This window comes from Hemicordylus capensis, chromosome 16 (genome assembly GCF_027244095.1).
Source record: "Hemicordylus capensis ecotype Gifberg chromosome 16, rHemCap1.1.pri, whole genome shotgun sequence".
NCBI classification, from domain to species: domain Eukaryota; kingdom Metazoa; phylum Chordata; class Lepidosauria; order Squamata; family Cordylidae; genus Hemicordylus; species Hemicordylus capensis.
In genome coordinates, this window is record NC_069672.1 from 7,859,113 (window position 1) to 7,881,977 (window position 22,865).

General features: G+C 47.6%; 1 protein-coding gene across 6 annotated transcripts in view; it reads left to right on the forward strand.

The window, feature by feature from the left end:
* VPS13D (vacuolar protein sorting 13 homolog D) overlaps nt 1–22,865 on the forward strand; it is a 171,515-nt gene that overhangs the window by 11,849 nt on the left and 136,801 nt on the right. For 5 of the 6 annotated variants that reach the window (XR_008312635.1, XM_053280941.1, XM_053280945.1 and 2 more), the window contains exons 4-17: nt 302–492; nt 2,771–2,851; nt 5,378–5,494; nt 6,271–6,375; nt 7,048–7,218; nt 7,451–7,551; nt 10,052–10,220; nt 11,791–11,883; nt 13,138–13,405; nt 15,193–15,372; nt 15,536–15,666; nt 18,653–18,725; nt 20,849–21,019; nt 22,487–22,617. Coding sequence is in view for 5 of the 6 variants with exons in the window: in XM_053280941.1 (XP_053136916.1) it covers nt 302–492; nt 2,771–2,851; nt 5,378–5,494; nt 6,271–6,375; nt 7,048–7,218; nt 7,451–7,551; nt 10,052–10,220; nt 11,791–11,883; nt 13,138–13,405; nt 15,193–15,372; nt 15,536–15,666; nt 18,653–18,725; nt 20,849–21,019; nt 22,487–22,617 (1,982 nt within the window). In the remaining variant the exon portion in view is untranslated. The remainder of the gene's footprint in view (nt 1–301; nt 493–2,770; nt 2,852–5,377; nt 5,495–6,270; nt 6,376–7,047; nt 7,219–7,450; nt 7,552–10,051; nt 10,221–11,790; nt 11,884–13,137; nt 13,406–15,192; nt 15,373–15,535; nt 15,667–18,652; nt 18,726–20,848; nt 21,020–22,486; nt 22,618–22,865) is intronic. The other variant, XM_053280943.1, reaches the window with a different exon arrangement.

The window sequence follows — 22,865 nt, forward strand, 5'->3', positions numbered from 1 at the left end:
AAAACAGCACAATCAACAAATTTTGCTCACCATAAAGGACTTGGTTGCTTGTCGAGTATAAATGCAGTGCCCCTGATTGCGAGCTCTGCAGACACTCCACAGCACATGTGGAGCTCTGCCAAACTAGAGGGGAGCTCCCTGTGTGTATAGAGGAGCATCTACAGGGCTCCCCTCCAATGAAATGAGTAAGAGGCTCTTCTGCATCGGAGCTCTTGCATTCATGAGGAGCCATCAGATTACGGGGGGGTGGTTGTTTCTACACGTAGTACGTGCTGATTTATTTTGCTTTTCACAATTCTAGGTTTCATTGGCAAGATAACACTACACATACCATTTTATCGGCCGCATATTGATCCATGGGTGATCTCGGTGTCCAAATTGCACCTCATTGGCTCACCAGAAAAACAAGAAGAATTCGACGAAGAGAGAGAGCGACTGTTGGAAAGGGAAAACAAGAAACTAATTCTGTTAGCCCTGGAAGAAAAATGGAAAGTAGGTCACCTGGGAGTTTGGAGTGAGAGGTTCTGCCCGTGGGGGAATAGCTTGCGTTTAAAACTCAACTCGGATTCCTTAGCATGTCTAGAAAAGCCAGCACACGTTTCTGTCAGCACAGAAAATGTGGGTTTTCTTAGTCAGCAATAATCCAGGCCTGACTTGCTGTGAAAAATACCTGCGCTCTAACAGGCAGTTTGGAGCTGGTGAAATCTCCTGGTCAAAGTTCAGAGAGGGGGAAGCCGCTGCGTAGTTGGACTGCATAGACAAACCACAGCTGTCCTTCCTAGTAGGTGTACAATCGTGCGAGGAACGCACGTCTCTTTTTGCCTCGTGTGGAAGGTCTGGCGAGTTTTAGGTCCCCACTGCAGAGAAGTGTACGTTCAGAGATCCGCAAATTCAGGCTTGATTCACTACCCACCATTATTTGTGGTTGTCACGGATCCGTTCTCTTCCCTCAGATCCTCTTCTGGCACACAGGCAGAGGGCTTAGGAGAGAAGAGGGTCTTGTGTCACTTGCACTGGGAGATGGAGAGAGTAAGAAACGGGGGGAGCCCTCTCCTACGGCTCAAAAAGATTCCTGCCGTTTCTTACCTTCTCCAAAATGGCAGTGCCAAGGAGACCTCTGATGAGGAGATCTGTGCGGTGCTGGGTGTCCTGCTCGCCAGAGGGCTGCGGGTACTCGCCACTGGCGAGCGGGCAGGTGGATTTGTAGATGCCTGTAAATGTTTGTTACAATGCATGCTTTTTCCTACCCGGAAGTGGTACTGGGGTCAAAAGACTGACACATGGAGTGGCCCTCAGTTCTGCTTCATTCACCATTTGCAACTTCTCTCTCTCTCTCTCTGGCTCTGAGCTGGGCATACATGAAACATGTGACTGGCTAACATACTGCTCAACCTTATACACCCATAGGCATGTGTTTGGGGCGGTACACAACTATACTAAATAAATAAATAACAAGTGCACACGTTGTAATCTTGTGTTCCTGCAGTTGTGCGAGAGCGTTCTTGTGGAAGCGCAAAAATTGCACAAACGCCACCGCGTGACGACACGGGCATTATTTCCCATGTCTGTACCATTGCACCATTGCATTTGGGAACCGGTGTGGTGTAGTGGTTAGAGCAGGGCTGGGCAAACTGGGCCCTCCCATTTTATTGTGGCTGGGGATGATGGGAGTTGTATGGATGGGATGATGGGAGTTGTAGTTCCCTATGGGAACTATGGATGGGATGATGGGAGTTGTAGTTCCCTATGGGATGATGGGAGTTGTAGTTCAACAACATCTGGAGCGCCAGGCTTTCCCAGCTCTGGATTAGAATGTTGGACTAGGACCAGGGAGACCCGAGTTCCAGTCCCTGTTCGGCCCTGAAACTTCCTGGGTAACGCTGGGCCAGTGTTCCCTCTAACAGGGATTCCCAGATGTTGTGGACTACAACTCCCAGAATCCCCCAAGCAAAAGCCATTGCAGCTGGGGATTCTGGGAGTTGTAGTCAACAGCATCTGGGAATAGGGAACGCTGCTGCTAGTCACTTCTCTTACTGAGCCTAACCTAATTCACAGGTTCTGTGAAGATAAACATAACCATCTACACTGCTCAAGGCTCCTTGGAGGAAGAGAGGGATAGAAATGTAGGAAATAAATAACTAAATAAACAAGTAAATGACAGCCTCTCCCCCACCCCCCAAAGAAGACATTTTCGGAGGATTTTCTCTGGTGGCTTCTCCTCCCAAGTGACTCTGGGCCAGTCACTTATCTGTCAGCCGAAGCTGCCTCACAGGGTTGTTGTGAGGATAATTATGGGTGGAATATAAACATAGAAATGGAATAAATTGCCAGGCGTGCACAGTGTTGCACATTATGCTAGCCACAGTCTCTAGGTGCACACGTTGCCCAAAAGCAGGGAGGCCCTTTAGACTTGAATGCACCGATCGTTCCTTGTTCCTTCCCAATCTGAAATCCTGTCTGATGTGCCTATTTAATCATTTTAAAACCTTGTTTTAATATCTATTTCATTCTGTTGTTTTTGTTGTCATGTGTTTGAATTGGTAACTTTTAAAGCATTTTAAATTGTGTACACCGCCTAGAGACGTCGGTATCGGACAGCATCGAAATGTGATCAGTAGATAAATAAATAAAGTATGATGAAGGGTTCCCAGTAGATGGATGCTCTTTGCCAGCCAGCCACTAAAGTGGCACTCGGCCTCTCAATGTCCACGCTTCGGTGTGGTCCTCCTTTCAACCTTGCGGGACAGAAAGCCCTCCTCTCTCTTTTCAGAAAGAACAGGAGCAGATCGCCGAATCGTACTGGTATTCGGTCACGGCCTCAGTGGTCGCCAGGATTGTGGAGAACATTGAGGTGAGCCGGGCGGGTGGGCAGCACTTCTCGGGCGGGTGCCCACAACCCTTATCTTGGGGGGTAGGAGGAGCAGCAAGGCTGGATACAGGCACCCGGTGAGATTGGGAGCCCCCTTGGCGATCGTGAGAATTCTACAAACACGGTCGGAGTAGGGGGAAAACACTGGCCTGCGAGATGGGGATGGAGCTGGGAACAGCAGCGACCCCAGAACTGGGACCCAGTTCCAGAGTGAGGGTGGAGGGAAAGCATGAGAGGAGAGCTGGCCTTGTGGTAGCTAGCATGACATGTCTCCTTAGCTAAGCAGGGTCTGCCCTGGTTGCATATGAATGGGAGACTAGAAGTGTGAGCACTGGAAGATATTCTCTTTAGGGGATGGAGCCGCTCTGGGAAGAGCATCTAGAGTCCAAGTTCCCTCCCTGGCAGCAGCTCCAAGACTGGGCTGAGAGAGATTCCTGCCTGCAACCTTGGAGAAGCCGCTGCCAGTCTGGGTAGACACTACTGAGCTAGATGGACCAAGGGTCTGACTCAGTATATGGCAGCTTCCTATGTTCCATATGGACACAGGAAGCTGCCTCGTACCGAATCAGGCCCTGGGTCCATCTAGCTCGGTCTACACTGACCGGCAGTGGCTCTTCAAGGTTTCAGGCAGGGGTCTCTCCCAGTCCTCCCTGGAGATGCTGCCAGGGATTGAACTGGGGACCTTCTGCATGCTGGGATGGGAGCTGTAGTTCAGCCACAGCTGGTGCGTTCAGTTTGCCCACTCCTGGTCTGCCCTGACGGGAAGCATCTCTCCAGGTTTTCAGGCAGGAGTCCCTCCCAGCCCTACCTGGGGATAGGAACATAGGAAGCTGCCATATACTGAGTCAGACCCTTGGTCTGTCTAGCTCACTGTTGTCTGCACAGACTAGCAGCGGCTTCAAGGTTGCAGGCAGGAGTCTCTCTCAGCCCTGTCTTGGAGATGCTCTTCCCAGAGCGGCTCCATCCCCGGAGGGGAAGATGTTACAGTGCTCACACTTCTAGTCTCCCATTCATATGCAACCAGGACCTGCTTAGCAAATGCAACCCCTGCATTTTCATATGCAACCCCTGCTTAGCAAAGGGGGCAAGTCGTTTATTTATTATTTCTCTATGTATACTGCTTTGGAACCTTTTGTTGAAAAACGGTATATAAATATTTGTTGTTGTTGTCGTCGTCATGCTTGCCAGGGATTGAACCTGGGACCTTCTGCATGCAAACAGATGCTATCACTGAACTATGGATGCTCATGAATATAGGAAGCTGCCTTCTGATTCAGGCACTTGGCCCATCTAGCTCAGTGTTGTCTACACTGACTGGCAGCAGTACTCCAAGGTTTCAGGCAGGGGGTAAACATAGGAAACTGCCATATACTGAGTCAGACCATTGGTCTGTCTAGCTCAATATTGTCTTCACAGACTGGCCGCAGCTTCTCCAAGGTTGCAGGCAGGAATCTCTCTCAGCCCTATCTTGGAGATGCTTCCAGGGAGGGAACTTGGAACCTTCTGCTCTTCCCAGAGCGGCTCCATCCCCTAAGTGGGGGAATATCTTCCAGTGCTCATACATCAAGTCTCCCATTCAAATGCAACCAGGACAGACCCTGCTTAGCTATGGGGACAAGTCATGCTTGCTACCACAAGACCAGCTCTCCTCTCCTGTGGTTACCCGCTTAGGGTCTTTCCCAGCCCTACCTGGAGATGCTGCCAGGGATTGAACCTTGGATCTTCTGCATGCAAGCAGGTGCTACAGCCCCATCCCTTGAGAAGAATATCTCACAGCAGGCAATGCTCACCTGTAATCATCCGTACCCAGCTCGCAAATCAGCATATATCTTGATTGCAGAATCCCCCCATCTTGATTGTAGCATTCTCACGATGGCCAGTTGGGAGGGCGCAGGGCTCCCGATCCCAGCCTGGCTACTCCTCCCACCCCAAAGAGGATCGTGAGAACAGCCCTCAAGTTTTCTAATCATTTTATTGGGCATAGAATATCCCCATAGAAAACTTTGTGTGACCCGAGGGGGGAAAAACCTCCCTACCCCCTGAATCTCTTATTAGGAACATAGAAAGCTGCCATATAAGCGAGTCAGACCCTTGGTCCTTCTTGCTTAGTATTATCTACCCAGACTGGCAGCGGCTTCTCCAAGGTTACAGGCAGGAGTCTCCCATTCAAATGCAAACCAGGGCATACCCTGCTTAGCAAAGGGGGCCATTCCTGCTTGCTACCACAAGGCCAGCTCTCCTTCCTTCCGCCACGAAATCTGGTAATTTTTTCAAGTGTTGGTTGCTTGGCTCATCAATTTTTGGGGCTGGAGTTTAGATCCAGAGAGATTTTGTCACGCCCTGGGTTAACCGGCAGTTCCCAAGTTAGGACTGCACTCCATCCGTGCTGGTTTTTAGAAACAAGATTTTAAAATATATATTCGTAAGCTAGAGTTGTATCGGTCGCTTGTTGGGAGTCCTACTGAAGGAAGAAGCAAACCCACACATGTCCAATTTCCCCTTTTGCAGCTGAATATTCAAGATGTCCACCTGCGGTTTGAGGATGGCATCACAAATCCTTCGCAGCCGTCTGCCTTTGGAGTCTGTATAAAAAATGTATCTGTGCAAAACGCTGTAAATGAACCCGTGAGTAAATGCTTTACAGAGTCTTAAATGCAATTCCTGAGATGTGGGGTCAGGACAGTTTTCGCTGATGGCCAGAATTTATTTGAGTTCACGGAAAGAATGGCTGGCATCCAGACTAAATTACTCTTGAGTAGTCCTATTGAAATTAATTGTTAGAGTGATCTACCGTCGTGCATAAAATGACCCCAAGGCTGTTTACAAAAGTGGATACAGTACAATTGCATGAAATCCTGTTAAAATCAATTGAAACCATAAAAACATAAAACAGCCACAATTAAGCAGTCCTTTAGAGTAACTCCTGAGTAGTACTATACGGTAAGTTATCCTGGTTGTCAGCCAGGACTTTTAGGTTGGAATGGGCTAATGAACCACATGGGGAAGGGCTGAGGTCTGATTGGCCAGTAACCTTGGGGTCATCTTTTTTTTTGTTTCCCCTGGATCATGTGATTGTCTCATGCTATTTGCTTTGCAGGCCTGTGATGCAGTAGGCATTAGCTGTGATCCTTACTCGTATCAGTGTGTGTTATCTGAGTTGATGAGCATGTGAATGCCAGACTGAGGCTGCTCTTCCTGAAATTATAGAGTTGATGCCTTCTAGCCCGGATGGCATTTTGGTAGTCCTTTGCTTGCCTATGTGTGATTAGGCGAAGGCCGAGCCCAGAGAGAACCACTTAGATGATTCAAATAAATCCTTACAACGTGTGCTGCTTATTTCATGCCACTTGTTACACTTTTGTGGTGACGCCAACCCAATTCCCCCCCGCCCCGGTTTTCAGGTGGAGGAACTGATGAAGAAAAAACAGCTCGAGATTGCGGACTTCAGCATCTACTGGGATACAGATTGTGCTTTGTTGGGAGACCTGCCTGCCGGGGAGCTGCAGGTATAGTGTTCCTATGAATGAAAAAGATCATATCTGTCTAAATAATGATACAGGGACCCTAAGCACTAGAATAAATTTGGCAGAAGCCTTTAATGGAAAATCGGTTACCTTTAAACCCCGCCTTTTAAAGAGGACTGGCTGACTTGTGCATACAGGTGACCCTCATCCGTGATCTCGGCACCTGCTGTTTCTCTTATCCACAGTTGGGCAATGTAGACCTGACCTCGTTATACATGGTTTGAAAAATAGTAAGAATATGTATATTTCCCGGGTGGCCGGAAATGACCTCTGCAGTCATTTCTGGCCACCATTTTGCTTAGCAGAGCCATTTTGTTGCTCTTCCTTTAAAAAAAATTGCCCCCCTGCACTTTTCGCAGAAAATAAACAGAATTGGGAGTTGGGGGGGCGTGGCGTTGCTGGACAGCTGGAGAGCATGCAATGGCACTTTATTTCTGCCTTTAAAAGCCTTTTTAGCCCCCTTTTCACCTCCAGGAACCTAAGCCCCCAGTTCCCATTGCCTCAAGGTCTCGTTATCCGCGGTGTGGTTATCCACGGTCGTCGGTGAGAACGGAACAACCCCCTCAGATAACGGAGGCCCCCTGTAATTTCTTTACCAAACCAAGTTGCGGAAACCTGCACAACTGATAGACTCCACTTGTTTCTGATTTCCAGGAAGCGATGGATGAGAGCATGGAGAGCCGTGACCATGATTACATCATGGAGCCCGTGTGCACCTCTGCCCTCCTCAAGAGAAACTGTTCCAAGGAACCTCTAAGATCGCGAAATACTCCACGGCTTGAGTTTGACATCCAGCTGGAGACCATCCCTCTGAAACTCTCCCAGGTAAGAGCACCTGAAGGGCGTTGCTCTATAAAGAGGCATTTACACATCGTGTAAGGCAAAGGTTCTCAGGCTTCGTTTCTGAAGAAATTCTCGGCCTACAGCTCCAAGCCCCTGCGGCCTTTCTGCGGCTTTTCTGCTCTCTAGTGTTCTTGGTCAATAAATGTCCGCATTTCTGTTTCAAAGTCCATCGGTATGAACTGACTAAACTTCCTACATGGTTTTATTTCCACAGAGACAATACAGACAAATAATGGATTTTTTGAAGGAATTGGATCGGAAAGAACGGCAGCTTAAATTCAGGAGATGGAAGCCAAAGGTCACAGTAGCTGAAAAGTATGATTTGCATTTTCTTGATCACATACCCGATACATTTAGTCGCCCCTCCAGATTAAATATTGTTCTCAAGACATGTACAGGAGGACCTCAGTATTCGCGGGGGTTCTCCACAATTACCGTGGATATGGAAACGCGAATACAGGAGAACCTCGTTAATTGTGGATTCGGCATCCGCGGTTTTGCATATCCGTGGTTGGGAAATAGACACCTGACGGTATACATGGGGAAAAAGAGTAAAAGAAGGGGTTAAATCCACACATCGGGGTGGCCAGAAATGACCTTGAAGATAATTTCTAGTCTCCATTTTTATTTCGAGTCATTTCCCTCCAAAAATGAGTTCAAAGTGGTGATTTTCTGTCAGTTTTCTGCAGAGCATGATAGGCCGCCCCCCCCAGTCATTTCTAGGGCATTTTATAGCACTTTTTGAATGGGAACAAACAACAACCCTTGCAAAACGTTTTTTTTGGCTGGTTTTTGGCTGTTTTAACTCTTGGGGGACCTAACCCTCGTGATCAATAACCTAGTATCCGTGGTTCCACATCCATGGTAGTCAGCGGAGAATGGAACCCCCGTGGATACTGAGGTTCTCCTGTACTGAGTCATTGGGGCAATGGGATTGCGGGGGTTAGGTTCCCGGAGGTCAGAAAAAATGTCTGGGAAATGGGTGAAATAGCCATAGAAATGCGTGGGGAATTGGCCTCGCGGATCCCCAGCGGTTCAGCACTGCCCTCCTAGAACTTCCAAGTCCACCATTTCTTGCAAAAAAATTGCAGGTTTATTTTATTCTTTTTAGACAAGCCACAAAAATGGCTCCTGAGCACAAAATGACAGCCAGAAATGACCTCCAAGGTCATTTCCGGCAACCCCCAATCCGTGGATATACAAATTTAACCCTTCTCCCCATTTCCCCCTACATATACCGAAGTTGGGTGTCAATTACCCAACCACGGATATGTGAAACTGCAGGTGGTGAGTCCATGAGTAACAAGGACCTCCTGTGCTGGCATTGTTTTGTGGATATTTGAAGTCCTGGGTCTTGTTGAGAATGTTGCTTAATATTGGACCTGTAATTTTGGAGGAAGGGTCCTAGCTAGGAAAGGGTGGTAGAATGCGGAGAAACTGGAATTCCCGTTTTTGTTTCTTCTATTTTAGGATGTTCATTTTTGATCCTGTTGACAGTCTATTATTGATCTCCTCTTAATGCCTCGTGCAAGCAGTAGGGCCCCCCAAAATGTATGCATTTAAAAGATATATATGCTGCCATTCTTCATAAGTGAATTCATGGGGGCATGCAACAAAATTGCTTTAAAAACCACAGTAAAACGCAACATCTAAAATATTAGAAATGCAGGATAAGGCAATAATTTAAAAAGTACAATAACAGAGAAATGTATAGAGTTAGGGGAAGACCTTCTGAAATAAAAAAAGTTCTGGTAAGAACTCGTTTGGCTACTTTCCTTTCACTATAAACTTAATTGATAATTACCATCTTCACAAGTTAGCCCACTTCTGTCTCAAATGTTTACACATCTGCCATCTTGAATTGGGGTGGATCACAAACTTTGCCGTTGAGGTGTCCCTACGATTGCATCAAATTTGGTTCAAATCGGCCCAGGCATTGTAAAGTTAATCGACACACACACACACACACACACACACACACAGTGCGAGAGAGAGAGAGCTGGGTGATCTCATAATACAAATACAACAAATATTTATATACTGCTTTTCAACAAAAGTTCCCAAAGTGGTTTACGTAGATAAAAATACATAAAATGGCTCCTTGTCCCCAAAGGGCTCACAATCTAAAAAAAGAACCATAAGATAGACACCAGCAACAGCCACTGAAGGGATGCTGTGCTGGGAATGGATAGGGCCAGTTGCTCTCCCCCTGCTAAATAAAGAGAATCCCCAATTTGAAAAGGTGTCCTTTTTTCTCATTTAGCAGGGGTCAGACTTGCTTCCCTGAAGGAGACTAAAAAGTCTTCAACTTTGATTTAAAATTAAACCGGGAGGGGGCAAGGCTAAGGTCAAGGGCCAAGGAGTTCCAGAGAGCGAGGGCCACCACGAAGACATCTGTCCCATGCATCATCAACAACCGTGATTCAGAAGGTGATGGGATGCACAGGAGAGCCTCTCTACATTATCCCATGGGCTGGGTAGAGCTATATTAGGTCCTTCAGATATCCTAAGCCTTTAAGGGCTTTAAAGGTTTAAACGGAACAGAGAAATAGAATTGACTTGGAATTTGTTTCCTATCTGGAGTGCTTCGTATGAGATTTTTCTGCTGAAGGAGCCATGCGTCCTATTTGTATTTATGGACAAGACGGGCAAATGCTCTTATGCCAGCCCTGCCTGGTGGGGTGGTGATATGCTAGTGGATACCTTGAGTAGAAGTTGTGCGAGACTGCCATTACTGCACACATTCTCCTGTCCCCGTGTCCTATTGTTTCTCGGTTGGTGCCTTGGCTAAGTATATTTATTTGAAACGTTTCAGCTGCCGAGAATGGTGGCTCTTTGCTCTGAACGCCAACATTGCAGAGATCCGAGAGCAGAGGAAACGGTCTTCCTGGGAATTTGCCTTGCATCGGGCCCACGATGCCGTATCGTACATGGATCTGTACTATAAGAAGTTGAAAGAAGTCCAGCTGTCTGAGGAGGAGCAGGTATTGGGGGTTGAAAAATAGGGGCGGCACCTTGCAGTGCTGTTAAATCTGTCCTGCTGTCGTCTGTAACTATGTGGGTTTTTATAAAAACCACTGTTGTGCCTTTTGGCAGAAACGCCATGGCGCATACCTTTTGAAAAGTTAATTTTCACCGCCTGCAGCACCTAATGCTGATGTGTCGCTTACATATGGGTTTCCCCTCTCTTCTCCTGCGGAATCCACGTACTGGGTTTTCGGAGCATGCTGCATTTTAGGTGCCATTTTAGTTTAGTTCTGCTTAGCTGTGGCATTTAGGGCGAGGCAGCATTTCTGTTGAAAAAATACGGTAATATTTTTCTTTATTTTGGAAACTGGCTTTAGAGCTTGTTATCTTGGTTTGAAGACAGATTTGTCTGTAAGATGTTACCTTTTTAAAGTATTCTGTTCCTTACAAGTAGTGCAACACCAGACTTTCACATGTGAACATTTTCACGGTCGTTTTGTTTTGGGTGCTCCAAAGGACCTTCACAGCCCTCGTCAGCTGCCGGTTCAGTGCAGTTTTTAAAAACTACTTCTTCCTGATTGTACGATCCAAGCCAGATAAAGGAGCCGATTTGGGCCAAGCGACCATATCGCAAAGCCATTTCAAAGTGGGTTCAGTATATCATGTTTTCACTCAGAGTTGGCTTTTTTGAACAGTGTGTATTATATGTCACAAAGCCAATTCAGAGTGACGGCAGGAAGCACAGCCCTCACTCTGAAAAGGGAAATACCTTCCCTCTTTGCAGCCCCACAAAATAGTGACTGGAAGGGTGTGTGAGTGTATAGCTTGTGAAATCTTTCATTAAAAAAAATTGCTTCCCTCTGTTCTGCCCATCTGCATCTATAAAACAGCTGTTTTCTCAAAGCGGTTTCAGATGATATGTGTTTTGAGCTCACCTCTCAGGTTTATCATCAGTAGTGCTACTTAATTCTAAAAGTAGGGTTGAAACCAGGTGCTTAATTCTTGCAGGGTTGGTGTTTTGATTTCTAAAGGTGATTCTTATAACATCAGGCTAAGACAGAGGTTCTCAAACTGGGATCTCCAGATGTTGTTGGACTATGACTTCTGTCTAGGGAGGCGAGCTGGTCTTGTGGTAGCAAGCATGAATTGTCCCCTTTGCTAAGCAGGGCCCACCCTGGTATGCATTTGAATGGGAGACTACATGTGAGCCCTGTAAGATATTCCCCTTAGGGGATGGGGCTGCTCTGGGAAGAGCACCTGCATGCTTGCATGCAGAAGGTTTCAAGTCCCCTCCCTGGCGGCATCTCCAAGATAGGGCTGATTCCTGCCTGCAACCTTGGAGAAGCCACTGCCAGCCTGTGCAGGCAATACTGAACTAGATGGACCAATGGTCTGACTCTGTATGAGGCAGCTTCCTATGTTCCTATCATTGCCAGCCACAGTGGGTGGGATGGTGGAAGTCTGGGACCCAAGTTTGAGAACCATCAGGTTAAGAGAGTCTTTAGAAACTGAAACTGCCTTTGAAAAGGGCTGATTCTTTCTTTGGAATTGTGTACCATCCGCTCACGCTTACTTTCCTGCCAATAGGAGGAGATGGAACGCATTGAGGATGAGCAAACGATTGAGGAGCTGGAAATCCTACGCAAGAGAGTTTTCGAGAGGTTCCACAAACTGGCTGAGGTAAGAGGTTTTTACAAATGCTGTGCAGAGTCGTTTCTGGGGGTTTTGAAGCTCTCCTGACTGACATGGGCACACCGCACATAGAAGTGTCCGGAGGTGGTGGATCACGCACAGAAGTGAAGGTTTGGTTGGATTCCATAACAATATTTTAATCTCTTTTCTGCAGCAAAGTCCTCAGTGGGATTTGTAGCAATAGAACCAGTATTCAGCAAAAACTGTGTTTGTGGCATGAAAGCCAAATGACGAAAAATAGTAGGATTTTGCTGTTCGTCTTAATATGAAAGGTTGACAACTGGAGTGGAATAGTGTTGATCTTTCCCAGGATTTGGTGCTTGCTTTGGGATACCATAAATCCAGAATCAGTCTAAGGCAAAGGCTTTTAGACATAAATAGTCAATACAGGCAAACTTCACGAGATCTGGCTTCTGCGTATCCGCGGTTGGGTGACTGCCACCCCACCTCGGTTTATGTGATTTGATAGATAGACAGATAGATAAAGTGCTGTCAAGTCAGTGCCAGCTCTTAGCGACCACATAGATAGAATCTCTCCCGGATGATCTGTCTTCAGCTTGCCCTTTAAGGTCTCTCGATAGTGCATACGCTATACAATTCGGCCGTTAACGGGCTGAGGGTGACTCACGTAGCCACGAGTCGGGAATGGGCAGAAGTGACCCTCGATCTCATTTCTGCCCACCAATTTGAGGACAGGAGCCTTTTTGTGGCTCATTTTTGTCCGCCCCCCCCCCCCGGTGATTTTTCATGGAAGACCCCCATGATTTTGGACTTTTGCGGGGCTTTGCTAGGCATCTGGGGACACACACAGCACTGTGGGACAACCCCTCCCCAATTTCTCTCACTTTCAGTCCTTTTTTGTCCCATTTTTCGCTGCCCCCTTACCCGCAGTTTCGCCATTCACAGCACCCCCCTGTGGAATGGAACCCCCAAGGATAATGGAGTTCTCCTGGATACATTGGTCTTGACTAGGAAGTTACGTTCTCCTACAGTGTAGGAGGGTATCCCATTTAAGTGCCGTTTCCCCCAGGGGGTACTCGGGGCCTTCCTGCCTCCCCCACTCCTGATTGGCTGGCGAAGTGCTGAAGCTCAGCGCCCCCCTCCCCTCGGCCTGACTGACGGGCTTCAGACAATTCGCGCCGGGTACTCCGATTGAAATTGATGGGACAAGTACATGGGCGGTAAGCAGCACCTGTTTCATTTCCCTCCAGCTCTCTTCACGCGCTTGCTTCTTTCAAACAGAGCATCAAGGAGCCCTTGTCCGATTCCCTGGGGGCCGCGTCGGAGTCCGAACTGGAGTCTGCCAGGGGGAGCAGCAGCAACAGCAGTGGCGATGGCGGCGGCTGTAGCAGCAGCAGCAGCAGCGGGATGCTTCAGTACCTTCAGTCCTGGTTTCCTGGATGGGGAGGCTGGTATGGCGATTCTCGGGAGGCGCTGGATAAAGACAGTTTCGAAGGACTCCTTTCGAAAACCTCAGAGGAGTGGAGACAGGAGGATGGCACCCGTGCGGGTATTATTATTATTATTATTTATTCTTGCTTACACAGTCAGACAGGTGTTATTGACTGGTTTGTTTTATCCAGACATCGAGTCCTTCCCAAGGACCTGGGGTGGCTGAATTTGATCATCAGTATTGTTGGTTATTATAGATATCATCGCAAAATATAGGCTGTTCCCAGTAAAGTTGCAGGGTCTGCCTTGGTTTGCATTTGGATTGGTGACCACATGTGAGTGCCGTCTGCTGTAAGATATTCCCCTTTCGGGGATGAGGCCATAGATCAGTGTTAGAGCATTTGCCTGCATGCAGAAAGTCCCGAGCAGTTCAATCCCTGGCTGTATCTCCAGGTAGGGCTGGGAAGGATTCTTGCCTGCAGCCTCGGTGAACTGCTGCCAGTCAGTGCAGACAATACTGAGCTAGATTAACCAATGGTCTGACTCAGTAGATGGCGGTTATATGATACAATTTCCTGTGCATCCTTTCCTCTTCTACTGGTCCAAAGTTGAGTGATCTGTGCTTTGGGGGTGTGGTGTGACTCCTGTCGTCGTAGACGGGCTCGTGTCAGCCATAAATGTCCGTGGGGGTCAGGGACCAGTTAAAGCAGCGGGTGCACAACTTCAGCCCTCCAGCTGTGGATGGACTACAACTCCCATCATCCCTAGCCACCGTTTCTGATAGGGATGTTGGGGTTTGTAGTCCAACAGTAGGTGGAGGGAGGGCTGGAGCTTTGCACTCAGCAATAAAGTCACCTTAATTTCGGTCTTAGACAAGCATAAGGGTAGTACAATACGTGAGGGTACAGGCAGGAGTACAATATAAAATATAAAACTACAGTTATGAAGCTATAAAAGAGGCATCTTTTAAAACTGGTGATTCTCTTTTATTGAGCAGGGGGAGAGCAACTGGCCCGATCCATCCCCAGCACAGCATCCCTCCAGTGGCTGCTGCTGGTGTCAACCTTAGGTTTCTTTTTAGATTGTGAGCCCTTTGGGGCCAGGGGACCATCTTATTTATGTATTATTTATTTTTCTCTGTAAACCGCTTTGAGAACTTTGGTTGAAGAGTGGTATATAAATATTCATAGTAGTAGTAATCGGGTGGAATTTTTATTTTTATTTTTAAATTGAAATAGAACTGAGACTGTCTATGAGAAAGAAGTCTGCATCCTAGGTCAGTCCTTGGTCAGAAGGGCTCGACGTGTGAGAGTACTTAAAAATAATTAAGAGCGTTTAGAAATACGTAAGAAAAATTAAAATATGCTAATAAAAGGAGGTTACACTAGCTTGTGTGAGAGCTGAGGCCAAGACTAGATTTTGTAGGCTCAGCCCACGGTCCCTCTAGGCAAGAGGCACTCCTGAGTCAAAGTGATCTCTTTGCCGAGAATGATGCTTCTTGACTTTCAGAAGGCCCCGGGGAGCTTTGGTGCTGACCAGTATTCCTTCTGATTTTTTTCATCTGTGCACAAAATGACTTTTGTTCTGGGTGGCAGCATCAAGGCAATGTGCCCGCACGTACAATTCAAAGTGGGGCCTTCCCGATTCAACCTGAGCGGGATCTAAAATGAACTGAGTGGACATCAAAAAACCTGTGTGTATGTGCACATAGCTTAAAGGGAACCCTGGCGCTGACGTTGCAGACTTTCTTACCTCTGGCCTTATAATCCCCTTGGATACCGAGCCGAGATCGGGAAATAAGGACCAAGAATAGAAGTGTTATGTTCACTTTAAAAAAGCAAAAGCAAAAATAACTTTAAAAATAAAAATATCCGCTGTTCCCCCCCCCCCCGCGCTTTGACTTAGGCGCGGATGAGTTTTTTGACCCCAGCGTGGACGTCTCCAACATAAATACCTTCACGAAGAGGGATCACGTCTTTGCAAAGCTGAATCTTCAGCTGCAAGGGGGCTCCGTCACCTTGCTGCATACCGAGAGGAGAAGCCTGCAGGCAAGCGAACGGGCTTTCATGCAGCTGGAATTCTCAGGTACGGAAAAGCCAGCTTCAGCCCTTGGCTCACTCCGCGATCCTTTAGAAGGGTTGTGTCGCCCATTTGCCCAAACAGGGCTTTGGAAGAGCTCCAACTTCCTTCTCGGCTGCTGTCCCGGAATTAACCTAACACTGGGCTGGGTGTGGGGTTCCTTTCCCAGGAGTCACCGTCTTAGCAGAAACCCTTCCTCGCCGGAATTCCTCCCTCTTCAAGGTTCAGCTCGGCAGCCTCTTCCTCCGCGATCTAGCAACCGAAGGGACCATCTTTCCTGTCCTTGTCTTCCCCAATCCCGTACGTTGAATTCTAATCCTACACAGTCTGCATTTTAAATTGCCGTTTCCTTAAGGCTTGTTTTAAAAGCGTCAGGCTTCTGCTGGCATGAATTGGTGATGGGAAATTATCTCCGTGTTAGAGCAGCATAAGGGGGTGGGGGGCTAGGGTGAGTTCCCCTCCCCTCCCCACTGGGGGTATCATCTAGGGATGTGCATGAACCTGTTCAGAGGCCCTTTTACGGGCCTTACCTTTACGGGCCTCAGGTTCAAAAGACCGGTGGTTTGACCGGTTTGAAGGCGGGGGATACCTTTAAGGACTGGAGAGGGTGCTCTTACTCCCTCCTCCCGCCACGTTTACCCTGACGGCGCTGCGGTTTAAGAGGGTGCTTCCTAATCCGCCCCGTTGCCTCCTCGGACCAGAAGTACCCAGTGCACGTGTGCATGCTTGCTGGATTTTTCCGGGCCCTTCCGATCCAAGGAGGCAACGAGGCAGCAGGGAGGTACGCTGCCGCCCCGCCAGACCCTTTTAAACTGCAGTGCCAGCGGGGGAAATGCGGTGGTAAGTGCACCCTCCCCAGTGCTTTAAGGTATCCCCCCTTGAGCTGCCCCCCGCCAATTCTGTGCACATCTCTAATATCATCCTTAGCTTGCGAGGGTCTTGTTTGCCAAGTTTCAGCCTCGGTTGGGATGCCGAGAAGGAAGCGAGGAAAGAGACGTGCCCTAGCAGTGGAGTGCGCTTTAGTTCAGACGTTCCAAACCTTGGGTCACCAGATGTTGGGCTACGGCTCCCATCATCCCCTGCTGCAGGGGAAAGAGAAGTGTCACCAAGGTAGAGCACACATAAGGATCAGCTAGCTTGTGAGGTTCTCAAAGTTGGGTCCCCCGGTATGGACTACAAATCCCATCACCCTTTTGCTGCAGTGGTGGGGGTGATGGGAGTTGTAGTCTAACACAATCTCTGGGGGCCCGAGCTTGGGAACCCCTGAACTAGTCTAACCCCCTTTTTCGAGAGAGGGCGCCTGAAGTCCTGACAGACGCCTGGGTCTTGTGTCTTGTATTTGGGCATGAGTGGAGAGGAGAGCTGGGCTTGTAGCAGGCATCAGTTGTTCCTTTTGCTAAGCACAGTCTGCCCTGGTTTGCATTTGAATGGGAGACAACAAGTGTGAGCACTGTAAGGTATTATTCCTCAGGGGATGGGGCCGCTCTGGGAAGAGCATCTAGGTTCCCAGTTCCCTCCCTGGCAGCATCCCCAGATAGGGCTGAGAGAGACTCCTGCCCGCAACCTTGGAGAAGCCGCTGCCAGTCTGGGTAGACAATACTGAGCTAGATGGACCAAGGGTCTGACTCAGTAGAAAGCAGCTTCCTAGGTTGTAGTAGAGCTGGTCTGCTGGTAGCAAGCATAACTTGTCCCCTTAGCTAAGCAGTGTCCGTCCTGGTTTGCATTTGGATGGGAGACTACATGTGTGAGCACTGGAAGAGATTCCCCTCAGGGGATGGGGCTGCTCTGGGAAAAGAATCGGCATGCTTGCATGCAGAAGGTTCCAGATGCCCTCCCTCTCCAAGATGGGGCTGAGAGGGATTCCTGCCTGCCACCTTGGAGAAGCCGCTGCCAGTCTGTGTAGAAAATACTGAGCTAGACGGACCAAGGGCCTGACTTGGTAGAAGGCAGCTTTCTATGTAGGGCCCTTGTGCCTGGGGGTAGCACAGCCCTTTCTCTTGCAGGCTCCACTGGCAGTTTTTAAGACTCCCAGTGCAGTTCGGCAGAGTAAACTATTGGATGGGATTCAGCCCTGGCAGTTATGTGTTAGTGAATGGTTTGGCGGCTGAAGATCGAGGCCTTGTAATTGGCTCATCCTCAGACCAAATGCTTGGAAGGCGACTTCTTTCTTTTATGTTCATCAAAAGAGCCTTTGCTTCTGTGGCCAAGGAATTCAGTTTAGTTCCTCACAGAGGACCTCAACTGTGTTAATGACTGGGCTTCAGCCAGAGGTGTCGCAGAGTCAAAATGGACATGGCAAAGAAGTTCAGAAGTTTATTTCGGTCATTGACCAGCAAACATAACAAGGATGTTCGTTGCAGAACCGGGTTGTGAACTTGCACAACAATCCTGTTTGTTTACTTGCTTCCATTTCTAGCCCACTCTACAGGTGAAACTCGGAAAATTAGAATATCGTGCAAAAGTCCATTAATTTCAGTAATGCAAATTAAAAGGTGAAACTGATATATGAGACAGACGCATTACATGCAAAGCGAGATAAGTCAAGCCTTAATTTGTTATAATTGTGATGATCATGGCGTACAGCTCATGAAAACCCCAAATCCACAATCCCAGAAAATTAGAATATTACATGGAACCAAGAAGACAAGGATTGTAGAATAGAACAATATCGGACCTCTGAAAAGTATAAGCATGCATATGTATTCAGTACTTGGTTTGGGCCCCTTTTGCAGCAATTACTGCCTCAATGCAGCGTGGCATGGATGCTATCAGCCTGTGGCACTGATGAGGTGTTATGGAAGACCAGGATGCTTCATTAGCGGCCTTCAGCTCTTCTGCATTGTTTGGTCTCATGTCTCTCATCCTTCTCTCGGCAATGCCCCATAGATTCTCTATGGGGTCAGGTCAGGCGAGTTTGCTGGCCAATCAAGCACAGTACACTGTATACTTTTCAGAGGTCCGATATTGTTCTATTCTTCAATCCTTGTCTTCTTGGTTCCATGTAATATTCTAATTTTCTGGGATTGTGGATTTGGGGTTTTCATGAGCTGTATGCCATGATCATCACAATTATAACAAATTAAGGCTTGACTTATCTCACTTTGCATGTAATGCGTCTGTCTCATATATTAGTTTCACCTTTTAATTTGCATTACTGAAATTAATGGACTTTTGCACGTTATTCTAATTTTCCGAGTTTCACCTGTATATCGTGTATTATTTTCATCTCTCTCTCTCTCTCTTTTGTGTTTGTATTTTTATATATAATATATATTTCTCTTTTTAGCAAAAAGAAGTTGGTTGTGTCTCTTCCATTGGTCTCCAAACTTCCTCTTCAGACTCAAATAACCCAAGCACTGGTAATATTTTCATTTTTGTAGCAGATCTTTGACACTGAAATGCTCGAGTTCGTGGAAATCAGTTCTGAAGTATATATGAAATCTTCAACTCGTTGCGGATTGACCTATAGTGAAAATAAGCAGGTTACAGGGAGGACATTGTGATATGCCTACAGTTGTATGCATATCGGTTTTGCAAGATATCCGCTTCATAAAGTAAAGTTGTGCCATCGAGTTGACTCCTGGCGACCGCAGAGCCCTGTGGTTGTCTTTGGTAGAATCTAGGAGGGGTTGACCGTTGCCATCTCCCGTGCAGGATGAGATGATGCCTTTCAGCATCTTCCTATATCGCTGATGCCTGATATAGCTGTTTCCCATATTCTGGGAAACATAGCAGTGGGGATTCGAACCAGCAACCTCTTGCTCGCTAGGCATGTCATTTCCCCGCTGCCCCATTAGGTGGCTTATCAGCTTCATACCCTCCTCATTTAGTCCTCGTTCCACAGGCAGGTACTCCTCCCAAGTTCTTTAACTAGGAACTTACCCTGTTTCCCCGAAAGTAAGACCTAGCAGTAATTTCTGGGTAGCAGCCCAGCTTTGACATCACCAAATGCCTGACGGGCAGTTGATATTTTGCACTGTCCTAGAACTGGAGAGCAGCGAGGTGCCTCAGAGCTGATACAGCCCAGGGTTGGACAACCAGAGGGGCTCTAGCTGTTGTTGGACTACAACTCCCATCGGCCACCAAAAATTGTGCGGGGGGGATGATGGGAGTTGTAGTCCCAAACCACTAGAGCGTTCCAGATTCTGCACCGATTTGTCACTGCCAAAAGCAAAGGCAATCAAATTAGTCGTTTTTCTGTTTATCAAGCAGAAAGGAAGATGTCTCGCCCAAGCTGCTTTTACCCAAGAGCCCCTGATAAAGGGGCAGAGGCACTTTTTGAAGTGGTGGCAATCCTGTATGTAGCAGAGGGAGAGCGACTGTCCCTCTTCAGCCCAGCACCGTGTCCCTTCTGGTAGCTGTTGCTACCTCTGCTGTTGCCTCTTGTATCTTCTTAACTTGGGAGTCCCTTTAGGGCAGGGAGCCATCTTAGGAACCTAGGAAGCTGCCTTATTCAAAGTCAGATCCTTGGTCCATCTTGCTCAGTATTGACTGCACAGGCTGGCAGCAGCTTCTCCAAGGTCACAGGCAGGTGTCTCTCTCAGCCCGATCTTGGAGATGCTGCCAGGGAGGGAACTTGGGACCACCTTCATGAAAGCATGCAGATGCTCTTCCCAGAGCGGCCCCATCCCCTAAGGCAGTGGTTCCCAACCTGGGTCCCTCCAGAGGTTGCTGAACTACAACTCCCAGCTTCCCCAGCTACATTTTTTTTATGGCTGGGGATGCTGGGAATTGTAGTTCAGCAACCTCTGGAGGAACCCAGGTTGGGAACCACTGCCCTAAGGGTTGTATCTTACTACATTTGCATGTCTCCCATTCAAATGCAAACCAGGGTATACCTTGCTTAGCAAGGAAGACAATTCATGTTTGCTGCCACAAGACCAGTCTTGTGGAAGCACTCATGCATTGCCTCATTAGCTAAGCAGGGTCTGCCCTTGTTTGCATTTGAATGGGAGACATGTGTGAGCATTGTAAGAGCAGAAGGTTCCAAGTTCCCTCCCTGGCGGCATCTCCAAGACAGGGCTGAGAGAGACTCCTGCCTGCAACCTTGGAGAAGCCGCTGCCAGTCTCTGTGGACAATACTGAGCTGGATGGACCAATGGTTTGACTTGGTAGAAGTCAGGTATAAAACAGCTTCCGATGTTCCCTTAAAAGTGTAATATTCTCTTTTGATTTTGCTACGTAAACCATTTTTGATGCCTTTTTAGTTAGTGGTGTATATGTGTTTGAAATAATATGTAACCAGCTGTTGGGTTCATTATTGGACACCGGGGTGCTTTACCGTGTAACCTAAAGAAACAGGGCAGCATGCTGCCCTGAGGACCTACAGCCTGGATTTTGGCAGAGGGGCAGGGAGGAAGAGGCAGGGTGGGCAGACGGGAGGAATCTGGACACTCTTCCTACTCAGGGGACTTGTGTGTCCACGGAGCTCTGTTGCTGTGTGTGACTCCTGACCCGATGGCTGTGCTGTGCTTTGATCCAGCAGCTGACCCCGTCGTCCCGGTGTTTGAGATGCTGTATGAGAGAAACCCAGCCCGCAGCCATTTTGAGAGACGCCTGGAAGTCAGTACCAGACCTCTAAATATTATATACAATCCACAAGCCATTAAGAAAGTTGCTGATTTCTTCTACAAGGGAAGGGTTCATACCTCAGGTTAACCTTTTTTTTTGTTTTTAGTTATCTCTTTTCCATGCCTTTCTTTTCCTTGGTTTCCCCCTTCCTCCCATGACTGTAAAGTAATAATGAATGATTATCACTGTGTGTTCAAAATACTGAGTCCTGCAGGTTGGCAGGTAAAGTTCAGGACACCTTCGCTTCTTGAGACGAGCCAGCAAATGGCACCATTCACCCACAGAGCTGGTTACTAGAGGATGGCTTAGACCAGGGCTGCTCAACTTCGGCCCTCCCGCAGATCTTGGACTACACCTCCCATAATCCATAATGGCTTTGGCATATGCTCCCTGCTGAAATAAGAGCATCTCCTCTGTTTGTTTTCAGGAAGACCCTGAAGACTCCTGTTCTCGCAAGCTTTTAATCTGAATTTTAATAATTTTTAATTTGTTTTCATAACAGTTTTATGCTATTGTTTTTATTGTGTTTCATGTATTTTAATCTGTGATTTTTAAAATATCTTAAATTTTAAGATATTTCTAGCTATCTTAAGATATAGCTAGATATCTAGATATAGCCTAGATATATCAGGTGGTATATAAATGTAAAGTAAATAAATACATAATCCTGGGCTATTCGCCACTGTGGCTGGGGATTATGGGAGTTGTAGTCCAAAAACTGCTGGGAGGCCAAAGTTGAGCAGCCCGGCCTTAGACAGTGTGGTTGACATCCTGGCTGACAAACTTCTTATGTAACGAGCAAAGTTGCCCGAGTGCAAGGAAGTCGCAGTGTGGTGTAGTGGTTAGTGTGTTGCCTTTGGCCAGGGAGACCCAGATTCCCACTCCGCTGTGAAACTCACTGGTTGATCTTGAGAAAAGCGTCTAAAGCTTTCACCAGGCAACATGTGCATACCAGGGATATACTGCAACATTTGGTTGTGGGTCCATACTGGTGTTAAGATACTTTTGGGAAGCGAAATTGACATTCAGGCATTCATAAAGGGTGGCTTTCTTTGTTTTTTGGTAGAGAGGTGGAGGGGAAATCACGGCAGTACGTTTTAAAATGCCTACTTGAATTTGACGAGCGGCAGTATTTCTTAACAGCCGGTTGGGTGAGCGAAATGTCTCAGAAGCCCCAGAGGAGGCACCTGCCATCTCTTCCGTTCCCTCTGTGAACACCATTCCAGTCTGCTGATTCTCAGGAAGTCGGAATGGGAAGTTTGACTGACGTAGAACAATGCCTGGAGGGGTGGGGGGGAGGTCTCTTGATCCCTGACCGAACGGAGTCTTTTCTTAAGACTTATGAATAGTCAGCCGCTCCAGTATGTAATTCTTTGTCTGGTTCCAGAGAGGTACTTCTGACTTCCACTTTTAACCTCTTAAAAACAGAATGCTACCTTTCCACGGTGGTTCTGCATGTCAGAAATAACTCGGCCGCCTCCTCCGGCTCGGTCTGGTCCACGAATGAGTCAGCAAACTGATGCCTCCCTGTCTGTCTCTCTCCACTTAGGCTTTGGATACCAGTCTGAGCTCGAGCTAAGAGTGGCTGAAGCTGCCAGGAGACAGTACAACAAGCTCAAGATGCAGACCAAGGCGGAAATCCGGCAGACGATCGACCGCTTGCTTGTGGGCGATTTCATTGTAAGAGGGCTTTGATGATGCCAGCTGGCTGTATTTCCTTTCTACCAGGGTTTCCTTTCTACCTGTGGTCCCCCAGATGTTGCTGAACTATTATTATTATTATTATTTTGCATTTATATCCCGCTCTTCCTCCAAGGAGCCCAGAGCGGTGTACTACATAATGTTTCTCCTCACAACAACCCTGTGAAGTAGGCTAGGCTGAGAGAGAAATGACTGGGGATGATGAGAGTTGTAGTTCAGGGTCTGGA